This window comes from Pecten maximus, chromosome 10 (genome assembly GCF_902652985.1).
Source record: "Pecten maximus chromosome 10, xPecMax1.1, whole genome shotgun sequence".
Classification (NCBI taxonomy): Eukaryota; Metazoa; Mollusca; class Bivalvia; order Pectinida; family Pectinidae; genus Pecten; species Pecten maximus.
The window spans coordinates 42,964,301-42,982,962 of NC_047024.1; the positions used below are offsets into that span (position 1 = coordinate 42,964,301).

At 37.2% G+C, this 18,662-nt stretch overlaps 1 protein-coding gene across 1 annotated transcript; it reads right to left on the reverse strand.

The window, feature by feature from the left end:
- Positions 1-909: 909 nt before the first annotated feature.
- Positions 910-11,791, reverse strand: LOC117335446 (temptin-like). Its single transcript, XM_033895449.1, has 2 exons — positions 11,392-11,791; positions 910-1,545 (listed from the first exon to the last, which is right to left on the reverse strand). The coding sequence occupies exons 1-2, from the start codon at positions 11,599-11,601 to the stop codon at positions 1,405-1,407; spliced, it is 351 nt and encodes a 116-aa protein (XP_033751340.1). The 5' UTR covers positions 11,602-11,791; the 3' UTR covers positions 910-1,404.
- Between the last annotated feature and the right edge of the window lie 6,871 nt (positions 11,792-18,662).

Sequence of the window (18,662 nt, forward strand, 5' to 3'; positions counted from 1 at the left end):
CAGGGGAGAAGTTTTGACTGGTTTACATAGGAAGTATTCCACAAGGGAGAAGTTTTGACTGGTTTACATAGGAAGTATTCCACAAGGGAGAAGTTTTGACTGGTTTACATAGGAAGTTTCCCACAAGGGAGAAGTTTTGACTGGTTTACAAAGAAAGTGTCCCACAAGGGAGAAGTTTTAATGGTTTACATAGGAAGTTTCCCACAGGGGAGAAGTTTTGACTGGTTTACATAGGAAGTATTCCACAAGGGAGAAGTTTTGACTGGTTTACATAGGAAGTATCCTACAAGGGAGAAGTTTTGACTGGTTTACATAGGAAGTATTACACAAGGGAGAAGTTTTAATGGTTTACATAGGAATTATTCCACCAGGGAGAAGTTTTAATGGTTTACATAGGAATTATTCAACAAGGGAGAAGTTTTGACTGGTTTACATAGGAAGTATTCCACAAGGGAGAAGTTTTGACTTTACATAGGAAGTATTCCACAAGGGAGAAGTTTTGACTTTACATAGGAAGTATTCCACAAGGGAGAAGTTTTTACTGGTTTACATAGGAAGTGTCCCACAAGGGAGAAGTTTTGACTTTACATAGGAAGTATTCCACAAGGGAGAAGTTTTGACTTTACATAGGAAGTATTCCACAAGGGAGAAGTTTTTACTGGTTTACATAGGAAGTGTCCCACAAGGGAGAAGTTTTGACTTTACATAGGAAGTATTCCACAAGGGAGAAGTTTTGACTTTACATAGGAAGTATTCCACAAGGGAGAAGTTTTGACTGGTTTACATAGGAAGTATTCCACAAGGGAGAAGTTTTGACTGGTTTACATAGGAAGTATCCCACAAGGGAGAAGTTTTTACTGGTTTACATAGGAAGTGTCCCACAAGGGAGAAGTTTTGACTTTACATAGGAAGTATTCCACAAGGGAGAAGTTTTGACTGGTTTACATAGGAAGTATCCCACAAGGGAGAAGTTTTGACTGGTTTACATAGGAAGTATTCCACAAGGGAGAAGTTTTAATGGTTTACATAGGAAGTATTCCACAAGGGAGAAGTTTTGACTGGTTTACATAGGAAGTATCCCACAAGGGAGAAGTTTTGACTGGTTTACATAGGAAGTATCCCACAAGGGAGAAGTTTTGACTGGTTTACATAGGAAGTATTCCACAAGGGAGAAGTTTTGACTGGTTTACATAGGAAGTATTCCACAAGGGATAAGTTTTGACTGGTTTACATAGGAAGTTTCCCACAAGGGATAAGTTTTGACTGGTTTACATAGGAAGTATCCCACAAGGGAGAAGTTTTGACTGGTTTACATAGGAAGTATTCCACAAGGGAGAAGTTTTGACTGGTTTACATACTATAGGACTTATCCTGTGAAGGAGAAAGTTTGACCGGCGTTCTTTTTTACTCGCCTGGGTGATATCGAGCAGGCAAAAGTATTGTTGGTGTTTCTTTCTTCCATCGGCACCAGGGGTCACCAAGTTCAAATCCGTTCATCATCCCATCTCCGTCTGAGTCTGTCTTGCATAATTTAACCGTCCATTTCTGTAAGTATTTTTATTATACATATATATAATATATATACATTAAACATCATTTTGCTCGAATAACACATAACATTTCATATTACTGAAAACAATATTGAGTGACGCTCAATTTATAGTGTATTACGTCACTGATATCAATATCTAGTGTATTACGTCACTGATGTCAATATCTAGTGTATTACGTCACTGATATCAATATCTAGTCTATTACGTCACTGATATCAATATCTAGTGTATTTCGTCACTGGTATCAATATCTAGTGTATTGCGTCACTGATATCAATATCTAGTGTAGTACGTCACTGATATCAATATCTAGTGTATTACGTCATTGATATCAATATGTAGTGTATTACGTCACTGATATCAATATGTAGTGTGTTACGTCAGTGATATCAATATCTAGTTATTACGTCACTGATATCAATATCTAGTGTATTACGTCACTGATGTCAATATATAGTGTATTACGTCACTGATGTACATATCTAGTGTATTACGTCACTGATATCAATATCTAGTGTATTACGTCACTGATATCAATATCTAGTGTATTACGTCACTGATATCAATATCTAGTGTATTACGTCACTGGTATCAATATCTAGTGTATTACGTCACTGATGTCAATATCTAGTGTATTACGTCACTGATATCAATATCTAGTCTATTACGTCACTGATATCAATATCTAGTCTATTACGTCACTGATATCAATATCTAGTGTATTACGTCACTGGTATCAATATCTAGTGTATTGCGTCACTGATATCAATATCTAGTGTAGTACGTCACTGATATCAATATCTAGTGTATTACGTCACTGATATCAATATCTAGTGTAGTACGTCACTGATGTCAATATCTAGTGTATTACCTCACTGATATCAATATCTAGTGTTTTATCTATAGTAAGTTTAGGAGCAAAACTTTTATGTAAGCAGATATATCTACTTTTACAGCATTTAGATTGAAAATCTGTTGTCTGTAGTTTGTTTTTGCCGTTTATCTAACAGGTAGCATTTCGGACCGCTCGAGTTCCTGGAACCAAATCTAATTCTTTCTTAAACACGTAGGATCCACGATGTTTCTTCAAAATAAATCAACACATGAATTAATTTCAAAGATCACTTTAGGTGCAAAACACACAACTATCTTAGACTGCTGGAAACAGACTGGTATTATGATGTTGACATAAAATTCTTACGAAGACGATATGAGTTGATCACCTTAGTGTCGTCTGGATTCCAATATACGCACTTGTTAGTATGGTTACCTGTCAAGAATATAATGCTTGGTGATCCAACGGTGACGACGATTTTATTGAATACCCGAGATATTACTATGGTAAGGAAGCGGAACAGGGATTTTATATCTTAGATTTAGATTTTGCATCTAAGATTTTACATCTTGGATTTTAGATCTTAAGTTTCAGATCTTAGATTTAGATTTTACATTTTAGATTTTACATCTTAAGTTTCAGATCTTAGATTTAGATTTTACATTTTAGATTTTACATCTTAAGTTTCAGATCTTAGATTTAGATTTTGCATCTAAGATTTTACATCTTGGATTTTAGATCTTAAGTTTCAGATCTTAGATTTAGATTTTACATCTTAGATTTTACATCTTAAGTTTCAGATCTTATATTTAGATTTTGCATCTTAGATTTTAGATCTTAAGTTTCGGATCTTAGATTTTATATTTTTGATTTGATCTTAGATTTAGATTTAAGATCTTAGATTTTAGATCTTAAGTCTTAGATCTAAGGTTTTAAATTTTAGATTTTAGAAGTAAGTGTACAGTATATCTACATCGATAGTTTAATACACCGTAGTATTCCGAAATAAAAAGCAAAGCTCGTGGTCACAGTGATCGGATGCCATGCTCCTGAAAGACTTGATACGCCTATTGAGGAAGATATGTTTAGGGCGTGGTAACACCAAGACAAGGAAGATATGTTTAGGGCGTGGTAACACCAAGACAAGGAAGATATGTTTAGGGCGTGGTAACACCAAGACAAGGAAGATATGTTTAGGGCGTGGTAACACCAAGACAAGGAAGATATGTTTAGGGCGTGGTAACACCAAGACAAGGAAGATATGTTTAGGGCGTGGTAACACCAAGACAAAGAAGATTTGTTTAGGGCGTGGTAACACCAAGACAAGGAAGATATGTTTAGGGCGTGGTAACACCAAGACAAGGAAGATATGTTTAGGGCGTGGTAACACCAAGACAAGGAAGATATGTTTAGGGCGTGGTAACACCAAGACAAGGAAGATATGTTTAGGGCGTGGTAACACCAAGACAAAGAAGATATGTTTAGGGCGTGGTAACACCAAGACAAGGAAGATATGTTTAGGGCGTGGTAACACCAAGACAAGGAAGATATGTTTAGGGCGTGGTAACACCAAGACAAGGAAGATATGTTTAGGGCGTGGTAACACCAAGACAAGGAAGATATGTTTAGGGCGTGGTAACACCAAGACAAAGAAGATATGTTTAGGGCGTGGTAACACCAAGACAAGGAAGATATGTTTAGGGCGTGGTAACACCAAGACAAAGAAGATATGTTTAGGGCGTGGTAACACCAAGACAAGGAAGATATGTTTAGGGCGTGGTAACACCAAGACAAGGAAGATATGTTTAGGGCGTGGTAACACCAAGACAAAGAAGATATGTTTAGGGCGTGGTAACACCAAGACAAGGAAGATATGTTTAGGGCGTGGTAACACCAAGACAAGGAAGATATGTTTAGGGCGTGGTAACACCAAGACAAGGAAGATATGTTTAGGGCGTGGTAACACCAAGACAAGGAAGATATGTTTAGGGCGTGGTAACACCAAGACAAGGAAGATATGTTTAGGGCGTGGTAACACCAAGACAAGGAAGATATGTTTAGGGCGTGGTAACACCAAGACAAAGAAGATATGTTTAGGGCGTGGTAACACCAAGACAAGGAAGATATGTTTAGGGCGTGGTAACACCAAGACAAGGAAGATGTGTTTAGGGCGTGGTAACACCAAGACAAGGAAGATATGTTTAGGGCGTGGTAACACCAAGACAAGGAAGATATGTTTAGGGCGTGGTAACACCAAGACAAGGAAGATATGTTTAGGGCGTGGTAACACCAAGACAAGGAAGATATGTTTAGGGCGTGGTAACACCAAGACAAGGAAGATATGTTTAGGGCGTGGTAACACCAAGACAAGGAAGATATGTTTAGGGCGTGGTAACACCAAGACAAAGAAGATATGTTTAGGGCGTGGTAACACCAAGACAAGGAAGATATGTTTAGGGCGTGGTAACACCAAGACAAAGAAGATATGTTTAGGGCGAGGTAACACCAAGACAAGGAAGATATGTTTAGGGCGTGGTAACACCAAGACAAGGAAGATATGTTTAGGGCGTGGTAACACCAAGACAAGGAAGATATGTTTAGGGCGTGGTAACACCAAGACAAGGAAGATATGTTTAGGGCGTGGTAACACCAAGACAAGGAAGATATGTTTAGGGCGTGGTAACACCAAGACAAGGAAGATATGTTAAGGGCGTGGTAACACCAAGACAAGGAAGATGTGTTTAGGGCGTGGTTAACACCAAGACAAGGAAGATATGTTTAGGGCGTGGTAACACCAAGACAAGGAAGATATGTTTAGGGCGTGGTAACACCAAGACAAGGAAGATATGTTTAGGGCGTGGTAACACCAAGACAAGGAAGATATGTTTAGGGCGTGGTAACACCAAGACAAGGAAGATATGTTTAGGGCGTGGTAACACCAAGACAAGGAAGATATGTTTAGGGCGTGGTAACACCAAGACAAGGAAGATATGTTTAGGGCGTGGTAACACCAAGACAAGGAAGATATGTTAGGGCGTGGTAACACCAAGACAAGGAAGATGTGTTTAGGGCGTGGTTACACCAAGACAAGGAAGATATGTTTAGGGCGTGGTAACACCAAGACAAGGAAGATATGTTTAGGGCGTGGTAACACCAAGACAAGGAAGATATGTTTAGGGCGTGGTAACACCAAGACAAGGAAGATATGTTTAGGGCGTGGTAACACCAAGACAAGGAAGATATGTTTAGGGCGTGGTAACACCAAGACAAGGAAGATATGTTTAGGGCGTGGTAACACCAAGACAAGGAAGATATGTTTAGGGCGTGGTAACACCAAGACAAGGAAGATATGTTAAGGGCGTGGTAACACCAAGACAAGGAAGATGTGTTTAGGGCGTGGTTACACCAAGACAAGGAAGATATGTTTAGGGCGTGGTAACACCAAGACAAGGAAGATATGTTTAGGGCGTGGTAACACCAAGACATCAACAAACAAAATTCAAAGACTAAAAAGGAACAAGCTGCAACGGGTAGTAGAGAAATTGAAACGAGAGTTGAAAAACATTTTTTCAGAGGATATTTAACAACACCCGAAGACATTCTGTAAACGTGTTATCTAAGGGAAAAGCCATAACTCGAATTCCAGAACCAAAATGCATTGAGATGGCCAGCCAGTGGCATTCAATGAAACAGACGACGCAGAAGTCCTAGTAAAATTATTTACAACATTTTGGTGAAATTCTTTTGAATGCAAAACCGCTTAAACCAATGCTATCTATTCTTGATAAATTACATGACCGCGATATGATGCCTTCAAAAATTTAAAAGAATTTCAAAGACAATAAAAGTTTATTCTGGTTGAAATATATATTTTTTTATCAATGTTAGAAATAAATTAACTAATTATAAAAGTCTCGAGTCTGGTACGCGGAATTGTTGACCAGCTAACTTATCTAGTAGAGCTGAAAAAACCTTAGACTAATTGGTCATTCTAAATACTATTTACCATGCAACAGTCATTTTAAAACATGTCCCAGATAGTTATAATAGCAGGAAGACAGGACATTCTCAAAAACTATTTTTAAAACACGCTGTCACGAGGCATCAGAAGAAACAATGGAATATTTTGCTACAATATATCATAGATTTAGCTGATCGTAGAACTGTTCGAAATCTTGTATGACGACCAAGGTAAGTAATTATTACACACGAAAAGTAAGTATCAGCACTGTTTTAATGATAAACTGGTATGGACATAGGAGCAATAATCCAGGGTGTGATATTTATTGTATTAAATAAATCACTCCAGTATTACTCAATAAAGCTGATATCTAGGCGCCTGCTAGGGCAGGTCACTGACTTCACAGAATAATTATAAATGTATGATAAACATACTTGAGGTCACCTGGAGCGCGTGTACCTATATATAACTGGTAGAGTACATCGACTGTCAATCCTATGTCATAATAGACAGTGTTGTCATATCTATACAATACCTATCTCTTAGTACATAACAGATGTCATACCTACATAATGCCTATCTATTTTAATTAGTAAATAATGGGATGTGTTGTCATACCTATATAATACCTATATCTTAGTACATAATGGGGAGTGTTGTCATATCTATATAATACCTATATCTTAGTACATAATAGACAGTGTTGTCATATCTACATAATACCTATATCTTAGTACATAATAGACAGTGTTGTCATATCTATATAATACCTATATCTTAGTACATAATAGGGAGTGTTGTCATATCTATATAATACCTATATCTTAGTATATAATAGATAGTGTTGTCATACCTACATAATACCTATCTCTTGGTACATAATAGGGAGTGTTGTCATATCTATATAATACCTATCTCTTAGTACATAATAGACAGTGTTGTCATATCTATATAATACCTATCTCTTGGTACATAATAGGGAGTGTTGTCATATCTATATAATACCTATATCTTACTACATAATAGACAGTGTTGTCATACCTACATAATACCTATCTCTTAGTACATAATAGACAGTGTTGTAATATATATATAATACCTATATCTTAGTACATAATGGGGAGTGTTGTCATATCTATATAACACCTATATCTTAGTACATAATAGACAGTGTTGTCATATCTACATAATACCTATATCTTAGTACATAATAGACAGTGTTATCATATCTATATAATACCTATATCTTAGTATATAATAGACAGTGTTGTCATATCTACATAATACCTATCTCTTAGTACATAATAGGGAGTGCTGTCATATCTACATAATACCTATATCTTAGTACATAATAGACAGTGTTGTCATATCTATATAATACCTATATCTTAGTACATAATAGACAGTGTTGTCATACCTACATAATACCTATATCTTAGTACATAATGGGGAGTGTTGTCATACCTATATAATACCTATATCTTAGTACATAATAGGGAGTGTTGTCATATCTATATAATACCTATCTCTTGGTACATAATCGGGAGTGTTGTCATATCTATATAATACCTATATCTTAGTACATAATAGGGAGTGTTGTCATATCTAACCCAAAAATGAGTCTCTCTTTCCCCAAAAGTATATCTCTCCTTCCGCAAATATAGGTCTCTCCTACTCCCAAAATAAGTCTCTCCTACCCCAAAAATTAGTCTCTCCTACCCCCAAAATATGCCTCTCCTACCCCAAAAATATATATCTACTGTCCCAAAAATAATCTAATATGTAAATAGTCACGTATTATCTACGTTACATTGATTGTATTTGTATTATCATGCTCTTCTTTGTGGAGGAAATAAAGATGATAATAGTAATGCATTGCAATGGTTATAGAAAGTTGCCTAGCAGCTGTGTTTCAGATATATATAATCAAAATTACACCGAAATTGAATTGTTCATCTCAAAGAAGAGCTTACTCTCAATTATATCATTCTTTCTGAAATCATTATGTAATTCCTGAAATCTTTTAAGTCCTGTCCGTTCAATCTGGTCCTATCAGACTATAAAGTGTGAATTGCGTGTAAATTTCGGAATACCACGAATTCTTAGTGACCTGATAAAACAATAGGTTATACAGAGCTAGGAGACAGTCATTGGCCTATTAACATAATGACTTTGTGAAGGACCACACGCCACTCGGAATGACATATGACCTCAGCGAGTTCATACATTGGCAGTTATATATAATGCAACGAGCTAGATTAAATTAATGTCCTATATAAAATAATGTCAACCATGGCCACAAAGTAATGTTAACGTCCTATCAAAACTTATGTCAACCATGGCCACAAAGTAGTCATAATGTCAACCATGGCCACAAAGTAGTCCTAATGTCAACCATGGCCACAAAGTAGTCCTAATGTCACATCAAAACTAATGTCAACCATGGCCACAAAGTAGTCCTAATGTCACATCAAAACTAATGTCAACCATGGCCACAAAGTAGTCCTAATGTCACATCAAAACTAATGTCAACCATGGCCACAAAGTAGTCCTAATGTCCAACAAAACTAATGTCAACCATGGCCACAAAGTAGTCCTAGTGTCCTATCAAAACTAATGTCAACCATGGCCACAAAGTAGTCCTAATGTCCATCAAAACTAATGTCAACCATGGCCACAAAGTAGTCTTAATGTCCAACAAAACTAATGTCAACCATGGCCACAAAGTAGTCTTAATGTCCAACAAAACTTATGCCAACCGTGGCCACAAAGTAGTCCTAATGTCAACCATGGCCACAAAGTAGTCCTAATGTCACATCAAAACTAATGCCAACCATGGCCACAAAGTAGTCCTAATGTCACATCAAAACTAATGCCAACCGTGGCCACAAAGTAGTCCTAATGCCAACCATGGCCACAAAGTAGTCCTAATGTCACATCAAAACTAATGTCAACCATGGCCACAAAGTAGTCCTAATGCCAACCATGGCCACAAAGTAGTCCTAATGTCACATCAAAACTAATGTCAACCATGGCCACAAAGTAGTCCTAATGTCACATCAAAACTAATGCCAACCGTGGCCACAAAGTAGTCCTAATGCCAACCATGGCCACAAAGTAGTCCTAATGTCACATCAAAACTAATGTCAACCATGGCCACAAAGTAGTCATAATGTCCAACAAAACTAATGTCAACCATGGCCACAAAGTAGTCCTAATGTCAACCATGGCCACAAAGTAGTCTTAATGTCAACCATGGCCACAAAGTAGTCCTAATGTCACATCAAAACTAATGTCAACCATGGCCACAAAGTAGTCCTAATGTCAACCATGGCCACAAAGTAGTCTTAATGTCACATCAAAACTAATGTCAACCATGGCCACAAAGTAGTCCTAATGCCAACCATGGCCACAAAGTAGTCCTAATGTCACATCAAAACTAATGTCAACCATGGCCACAAAGTAGTCCTAATGTCCAACAAAACTAATGTCAACCATGGCCACAAAGTAGTCCTAATGTCCAACAAAACTAATGTCAACCATGGCCACAAAGTAGTCCTAATGCCAACCATGGCCACAAAGTAGTCCTAATGTCACATCAAAACTAATGTCAACCATGGCCACAAAGTAGTCCTAATGTCCAACAAGACTAATGTCAACCATGGCCACAAAGTAGTCCTAGTGTCCAACAAGACTAATGCCAACCATGGCCACGAAGTAGTCTTAATGTCAACCATGGCCACAAAGTAGTCCTAATGTCACATCAAAACTAATGTCAACCATGGCCACAAAGTAGTCCTAATGCCAACCATGGCCACAAAGTAGTCCTAATGTCACATCAAAACTAATGTCAACCATGGCCACAAAGTAGTCCTAATGTCAACCATGGCCACAAAGTAGTCCTAATGTCACATCAAAACTAATGTCAACCATGGCCACAAAGTAGTCCTAATGCCAACCATGGCCACAAAGTAGTCCTAATGTCACATCAAAACTAATGTCAACCATGGCCACAAAGTAGTCCTAATGTCAACCATGGCCACAAAGTAGTCCTAATGTCACATCAAAACTAATGTCAACCATGGCCACAAAGTAGTCCTAATGTCACATCAAAACTAATGTCAACCATGGCCACAAAGTAGTCCTAATGTCAACCATGGCCACAAAGTAGTCCTAATGTCAACCATGGCCACAAAGTAGTCCTAATGTCACATCAAAACTAATGTCAACCATGGCCACAAAGTAGTCCTAATGTCACATCAAAACTAATGTCAACCATGGCCACAAAGTAGTCCTAATGTCACATCAAAACTAATGTCAACCATGGCCACAAAGTAGTCCTAATGTCACATCAAAACTAATGTCAACCATGGCCACAAAGTAGTCCTAATGTCACATCAAAACTAATGTCAACCATGGCCACAAAGTAGTCCTAATGTCACATCAAAACTAATGTCAACCATGGCCACAAAGTAGTCCTAGTGTCAACCATGGCCACAAAGTAGTCCTAATGTCACATCAAAACTAATGTCAACCATGGCCACAAAGTAGTCTTAATGTCACATCAAAACTAATGTCAACCATGGCCACAAAGTAGTCCTAATGTCCAACAAAACTAATGTCAACCATGGCCACAAAGTAGTCCTAATGTCACATCAAAACTAATGCCAACCATGGCCACAACGTAGTTTTAATGTCCTATTAAAACTAATGTTAATATATGTTATATAAAACTATATATAGATTTTTTTAAAGCTAATGTTGATATACATTTATGTATGTGATATAATCTATATTTATATTGAAGTTTTCAGAATATCTAAATTTAATATACCTTTTATACCTAATTCATATTTTTTTAATTCAATTTTGTTGATATGTTTGCATTCTTTCTGTCATTTCAGATTGATTTTTTGAAGTAGATGTTATTTGGATGGGTTGTTTTTGTACTGAACGCTGTCCCAGTAGCAGATTTACTCATGAATTAACTGGTATATAAATCTTCTGTTTTGTATTTAGCGAGATATGTTTTACACATTAACCTTTCCGGCGGCAAGAAAATCCTTGCCGAACTGGTTCGTTGGTCCCTGGCCTTCTGGTCCATAGTGTCCAACCCCATTCCAGATCCCTGTCGGCTCGCAAGGGTTAGGGATGTTAAATCCATTCGGAATATCAAACTGGTATCTCTCAAAACAAGGAACAATCCTCAGCGCACATATGATTCCGAAGAGAACACATAGAAAACGGCACATATTTCAACGTGGCGTGGACGCAATTTCAGATTTTTTTTCCAGTCCAAGGAAATTAGTTATTCAATAAATCCGTGTGATGTAAGTATCCAAGTGACAATTTATACAAACTATAACTCAACTCGCTAATTGTCACACCTGGTGTGCTCTTTCCTCGGATTAGATCAGAAATATGACATATCACTGTATTGATGGTAATAAATTAAGGCAATAGTTACCCTCACACTAATTAACAATAATTCAATTTACGGTCCGAGAACTCAGGACGTCGCCGTGGCATCCTATGCGCATGGGCAGTGATAGCCTCTCATAAATTATCGCGATCATTGCGAGAAAAGCCTGGTTAGATTACAAATACGAGAACTTATCCTTTTAAAATGTTTAAACTTAATAAAATTGACATATATAGATGTATAAATAGGTAATTCACATATAAAAAGATGAAATATAAAAATAAGTGTTTTTGTGATATATTTATGGAATTATATTTTGAAATGGATGTTTTAGCTTCATATATTGATAGTGGTGTTTAAGGCAAGCAGGTTTTCACTTGACAATAGCGGCTTTACGCAAATGAGGTAAGTTTATTACGGAGACAAAAACGGTAATTACATCTGTTGATGAATTAAATCTAACCGCGTGACGAGATGACAAACACTTGACTGATGATGTACATAATTAATTATTCGAGCTGGTATCACACACACCTGTACACAACTCGTCCTATAGCGATAACGTATTTAAAAGATAACTTTCTCCAAAATCCGTACAAATTGTGAATGGAGTTGTGACAAGCACATAGACTAGTCCTGCTGCGGATGTGTTGAATGGATTGACTCAATTCCAGCGAATGTTCTCATATATCACGGGGACATCGCTATGCTCAACTTGTTCTGAGTTTAATTTGCATTGATAATTTACAACGAATCTATTGTGTCGAATGTAAACAACGTAGTTCACGAAATGTGCATCGGTGAAGACGTGTTCTGCATTTAACGGTTCATAATTATGTATGAAGATGAATAATTTTCAAATATCATCATTATGACGTACACTTTAAATGTTAAAAAGCATGGTAATATGTGCCACACTTGTGAAATAAAACAGGTCTTCAACAAGACACCATAAAATTAATTTTGATTGCATTTTCAGATTCCTTCTATCTCCATTTATGATAATTAAACCGTTCCTGGAATTTAGATAAAAGGACATGGTGCATGTATAGGAAAAAACCAAGAGGATTCTCTCAAAATCAAAATCTTTAAACAAGATCAAAGCATGAACGCATTAAAGGGCTAAACGGATAATAATGTAAATCTAAATGAGAGTAGGACCTCGAGTCTCTGAGGGTCATGCGTCTTCTACTGTTTCAACACTTGTCATGTTAATCAAGAATAAATCCAGTGTTGTCAGGTTCTTAATCTTATTACTGGTGATTTAAAAATAGGGTATACAAGGCTATTATTAGCATCAAAGAAACTTAAATATTCACGTGATGTCATGATGACGACCATAACTGCATCCCTATCAGTCGTCTCTCATCATGAAAATCCTTATTTTTTGGAAGAAGTTCTTGAAAACCGAATCAACTATGACATGTAATTGGGGAAGCATGAATGTTACTATCAAGGAATGGAATTTTCAAATAGGCGTTTGAAATCAAACGTTTAAGTTGAGAGGTATCCATGTTTGTTTACTTGTGAGTTAATAGAATACAGTGTCTTCTGAACTACGTGGTCAAAATGGTGTTTGCATTGAAAGGCAAAAACATTGTCAAAAATATCTCAGTCAAGACACATTGTATGGTCTTTGTTATCTTTCTGATAAGATCTTCAATGAAATCAGCTTTGTGTGAAAACAAATCGGCAAAAAAATCTTTGTGTAAGCTGATAGTCTTTTTGAATAGTTTGCCACCTAACTCAACAAAATAATATCTTGTCAACAAGATTGTCAATAATTCTAAATTTCATACAGGATTGATATCATTTTCCCTTAGTTGTATATTTCACACACACACAAATAGTATAGTTTGCATCAAGACAATTGTATCGCTGTTCGTCTTTCTAGCAAAAGAAATCGCTTATGACACGAAAATGAAGGCCTTCCATAGGTTGAAAATCCTGCATGTTTCTGTAAAGAGTGAAAAAGGGCACGACAAATTCTTAAAAGAAACCTTGAGAACGGCTGAATATCTGATTGTCAATATCAATTTTCATACGAGCCTAAGAGAAAACTTATCTTTAAATAACACGAAAAAAAATAATCGTGATCATAATTTGTTTGCTAAACTTGAAATTTAAGGAAATTACAGACTCTATTTTATCAGCCTCTTTCCTCCATCTTCCAACAGACAAACTTCTTAATTGTCATCCTAATTTCTATGGAACATATTAAGACAGACGTTAGATTCGCACGGAGGAGGTCGTCAATGAACAGAAGACGTTGCCCTTCAGGAGTACGGTTGTCTATTTCACTTTTTAAAAAATCTTGTATTTGTTCAATTTTTCATTGATTCTTAGTTCGTAATGTATTGTTTTGCTTAAATAATTAAAAATTAGGCAAAGACAACATATTTAGCTATTTTAGAATCACTCTAAAATATTGGGTGTGACGTCGGTATACGACGTCGGACTTCCTTGACGCCACAGAACAATGCTTAACAGACACATTTTAAGCTTTTGTTTGTGTTTTTTTTTTTTTTTTTTTAATTTCGGTGATATTGTATTTTCCTGTTATTTAAATCAGAGAAGTTTAATCATGTGACATAATGGAATATTTGATATTCCAACTGCTTTAAGTGATAATAAATGTTATCATAATGTTAATAATTAATAAGGAAATATATCATCTATGTTAATTCCGTTTTGGAACAATACAAAGAGATCAGGAAACCTTTACGTTTTTAGCACGTTTGTTATGGCAGTGATTTATTTCAGTGGCTTGGTTTTGTGATACTCCTGTACCTGTGGACTGCATGTCCTGATCTCAATTATACGATGTATTGAAATGCTGATTAATTAAATGTTGTGAGCTTAATTAATAACTTGACCTTGTAGAAACGATTCTAACCCCAACAGCAGAAAAGCGTCTAACATCACGTAAAATCGAGGCAAGCCCAGTATAAAATTTGTCTAACCATGTAACCCCCTGAAAAAGAAAGGGACGTGTCTCGTTGTTTGACAGCCCTGATTATGTGAAAGTTTGCCTCTTTGTCTGACAATCCTGGTTATGTGAAAGTTTGCCTCTTTGTCTGACAATCCTGATTAAGTGAGAGGTCCGTCTCTTTGTCTGACAATCCTGATTATGTGAAAGTTTGCCTCTTTGTCTGACAATCCTGATTAAGTAAGGGATCTGTGTCTTTGTCTGACAATCCTGATTAAGTGAGGGGTCTGTCTCTTTGTCTGACAATCCTGATTAAGTGAGGGTCTGTCTTTGTCTGACAATCCTGATTAAGTGAGGGGTCTGTCTCTTTGTCTGACAATCCTGATTAAGTGAGGGGTCTGTCTCTTTGTCTGACAATCCTGATTAAGTGAGGGGTCTGTCTCTTTGTCTGACAATCCTGATTAAGTGAGGGTCTGTCTCTTTGTCTGACAATCCTGATTAAGTGAGAGGGTCTGTTTGTCTGACAATCCTGATTAAGTAAGGGGTCTGTGTCTTTGTCTGACAATCCTGATTAAGTAAGGGGTCTGTGTCTTTGTCTGACAATCCTGATTAAGTGAGGGGTCTGTGTCTTTGTCTGACAATCCTGATTAAGTGAGGGATCTGTGTCTTTGTCTGACAATCCTGATTAAGTGAGGGGTCTGTCTCTTTGTCTGACAATCCTGATTAAGTGAGGGGTCTGTCTCTTTGTCTGACAATCCTGATTAAGTGAGGGGTCTGTCTCTTTGTCTGACAATCCTGATTAAGTGAGAGGTCTGTCTCTTTGTCTGACAATCCTGGTTAAGTAAGGGGTCTGTGTCTTTGTCTGACAATCCTGGTTAAGTGAGGGGTCTGTCTCTTTGTCTGACACTCCTGATTAAGTGAGGGGTCTGTGTCTTTGTCTGACAATCCTGATTAAGTGAGAGGTCCGTCTGTTTTTCTGACAATCCTGATTAAGTGAGAGGTCTGTCTCTTTGTCTGACAATCCTGATTAAGTGAGAGGTCTGTGTCTATGTCTGACAATCCTGATTAAGTGAGGGGTCTGTGTCTATGTCTGACAATCCTGGTTAAGTGAGGGGTCTGTCTCTTTGTCTGACAATCCTGATTAAGTGAGAGGTCTGTCTCTTTGTCTGACACTCCTGATTAAGTGAGGGGTCTGTGTCTATGTCTGACAATCCTGATTAAGTGAGGGGTCTGTCTCTTTGTCTGAATCTCGTTAATAAGAGAGGAATATGTCCCTTTGTCTGACTCTCGTTAATAAGAGAGGGTGTGTCCCTTTGTATAACTATCGGTAATAAGAGAGGGTGTGTACATTTCTATAACTATCGGTAATAAGCGAGGAATATGTCCCTTTGTATAACTATCTGTAATAAGAGAGGGTGTGTCCCTTTGTATAACTATCGGTAATAAGAGAGGGTGTGTCCCTTTGTATAACTATCGGTAATAAGCGAGGAATATGTCCCTTTGTATAACTATCGGTAATAAGAGAGGGTGTGTCCCTTTGTATAACTATCTGTAATAAGAGAGGGTGTGTCCCTTTGTATAACTATCGGTAATAAGAGAGGGTGTGTCCCTTTGTATAACCATCGGTAATAAGAGAGGATGTGTCCCTTTGTATAACTATCGGTAATAAGAGAGGGTTGTGTCCCTTTGTATAACTATCGGTAATAAGAGAGGGTGTGTCCCTTTGTATAACTATCTGTAATAAGAGAGGGTGTGTCCCTTTGTATAACTATCGTTAATAAGAGAGGAATATGTCCCTTTGTATAACTATCTGTAATAAGAGAGGGTGTGTCCCTTTGTATAACTATCTGTAATAAGAGAGGGTGTGTCCATTTGTCTGACTCCCGTTAATAAGAGAGGGTGTGTCCTTTTGTATAACTATCGGTAATAAGAGAGGATGTGTCCCTTTGTATAACTATCTGTAATAAGAGAGGGTTGTGTCCCTTTGTATAATTATCGGTAATAAGAGAGGGTGTGTCCCTTTGTATAACTATCTGTAATAAGAGAGGGTTGTGTCCCTTTGTATAATTATCGGTAATAAGAGAGGGTGTGTCCCTTTGTATAACTATCTGTAATAAGTGAGGGTGTGTCCCTTTGTATAACTTTCGGTAATAAGAGAGGGTGTGTCCCTTTGTATAACTATCTGTAATAAGTGAGGGTGTGTCCCTTTGTATAACTTTCGGTAATAAGAGAGGGTTGTGTCCCTTTGTATAACTATCTGTAATAAGAGAGGTTGTGTCCCTTTGTATAACTATTTGTAATAAGAGAGGGTGTGTCCCTTTGTATAACTATCGGTAATAAGAGAGGGTGTGTCCCTTTGTATAACTATCTGTAATAAGTGAGGGTGTGTCCCTTTGTATAACTTTCGGTAATAAGAGAGGGTGTGTCTCTTTGTATAACTATCTGTAATAAGAGAGGGTGTGTCCCTTTGTATAACTATTTGTAATAAGAGAGGGTGTGTCCCTTTGTATAACTTTCGGTAATAAGAGAGGGTGTGTCTCTTTGTATAACTATCTGTAATAAGAGAGGGTGTGTCCCTTTGTATAACTATCTGTAATAAGTGAGGGTGTGTCCCTTTGTATAACTTTCGGTAATAAGAGAGGGTGTGTCTCTTTGTATAACTATCTGTAATAAGAGAGGGTGTGTCCCTTTGTATAACTATTTGTAATAAGAGAGGGTGTGTCCCTTTGTATAACTATCTGTAATAAGAGAGGGTGTGTCCCTTTGTATAACTTTCGGTAATAAGAGAGGGTGTGTCTCTTTGTATAACTATCTGTAATAAGAGAGGGTGTGTCCCTTTGTATAGCTATCTGTAATAAGAGAGGGTGTGTCCCTTTGTATAACTATCGGTAATAAGAGAGGATGTGTCCCATTGTATAACTTTCGGTAATAAGAGAGGGTGTGTCTCTTTGTATAACTATCTGTAATAAGAGAGGGTGTGTCCCTTTGTATAACTTTCGGTAATAAGAGAGGGTGTGTCTCTTTGTATAACTATCTGTAATAAGAGAGGGTGTGTCCCTTTGTATAGCTATCTGTAATAAGAGAGTGTGTGTCCCTTTGTATAACTATCGGTAATAAGAGAGGGTGTGTCCCTTTGTATAACTATCGGTAATAAGAGAGATTGTGTCCCTTTGTATAACTATGGTAATAAGAGAGGAATATGTCCCTTTGTATAACTATCGGTAATAAGAGAGGAATATGTCCCTTTGTATAACTATCGGTAATAAGAGAGGGTTTGTCCCTTTGTATAACTATCTGTAATAAGAGAGGGTGTGTCCGTTTGTATAACTATCTGTAATAAGAGAGGGTGTGTCCCTTTGTATAACTATCGGTAATAAGAGAGGGTGTGTCCCTTTGTATAACTATCGGTAATAAGAGAGATTGTGTCCCTTTGTATAACTATCGGTAATAAGAGAGGAATATGTCCCTTTGTATAACTATCGGTAATAAGAGAGGAATATGTCCCTTTGTATAACTATCGGTAATAAGAGAGGGTTTGTCCCTTTGTATAACTATCTGTAATAAGAGAGGGTGTGTCCATTTGTATAACTATCTGTAATAAGAGAGGGTGTGTCCATTTGTATAACTATCGGTAATAAGAGAGGGTGTGTCCCTTTGTATAACTATTTGTAATAAGAGAGGGTGTGTCCCTTTGTATAACTATCGGTAATAAGCGAGGGTGTGTCCCTTTGTATAACTATATTTAATGAGAGAGGGTGTGTCCCTTTGTATAACTATCTGTAATAAGAGAGGGTGTGTCCCTTTGTATAACTATCGGTAATAAGCGAGGGTGTGTACATTTGTATAACTATCGGTAATAAGAGAGGGTGTGTCCCTTTGTATAACTATCGGTAATAAGAGAGGGTGTGTCCCTTTCAATCTCTTTGTCTCACGCTCCTGGTTAAGAGGTTTTCTGCGCTTAA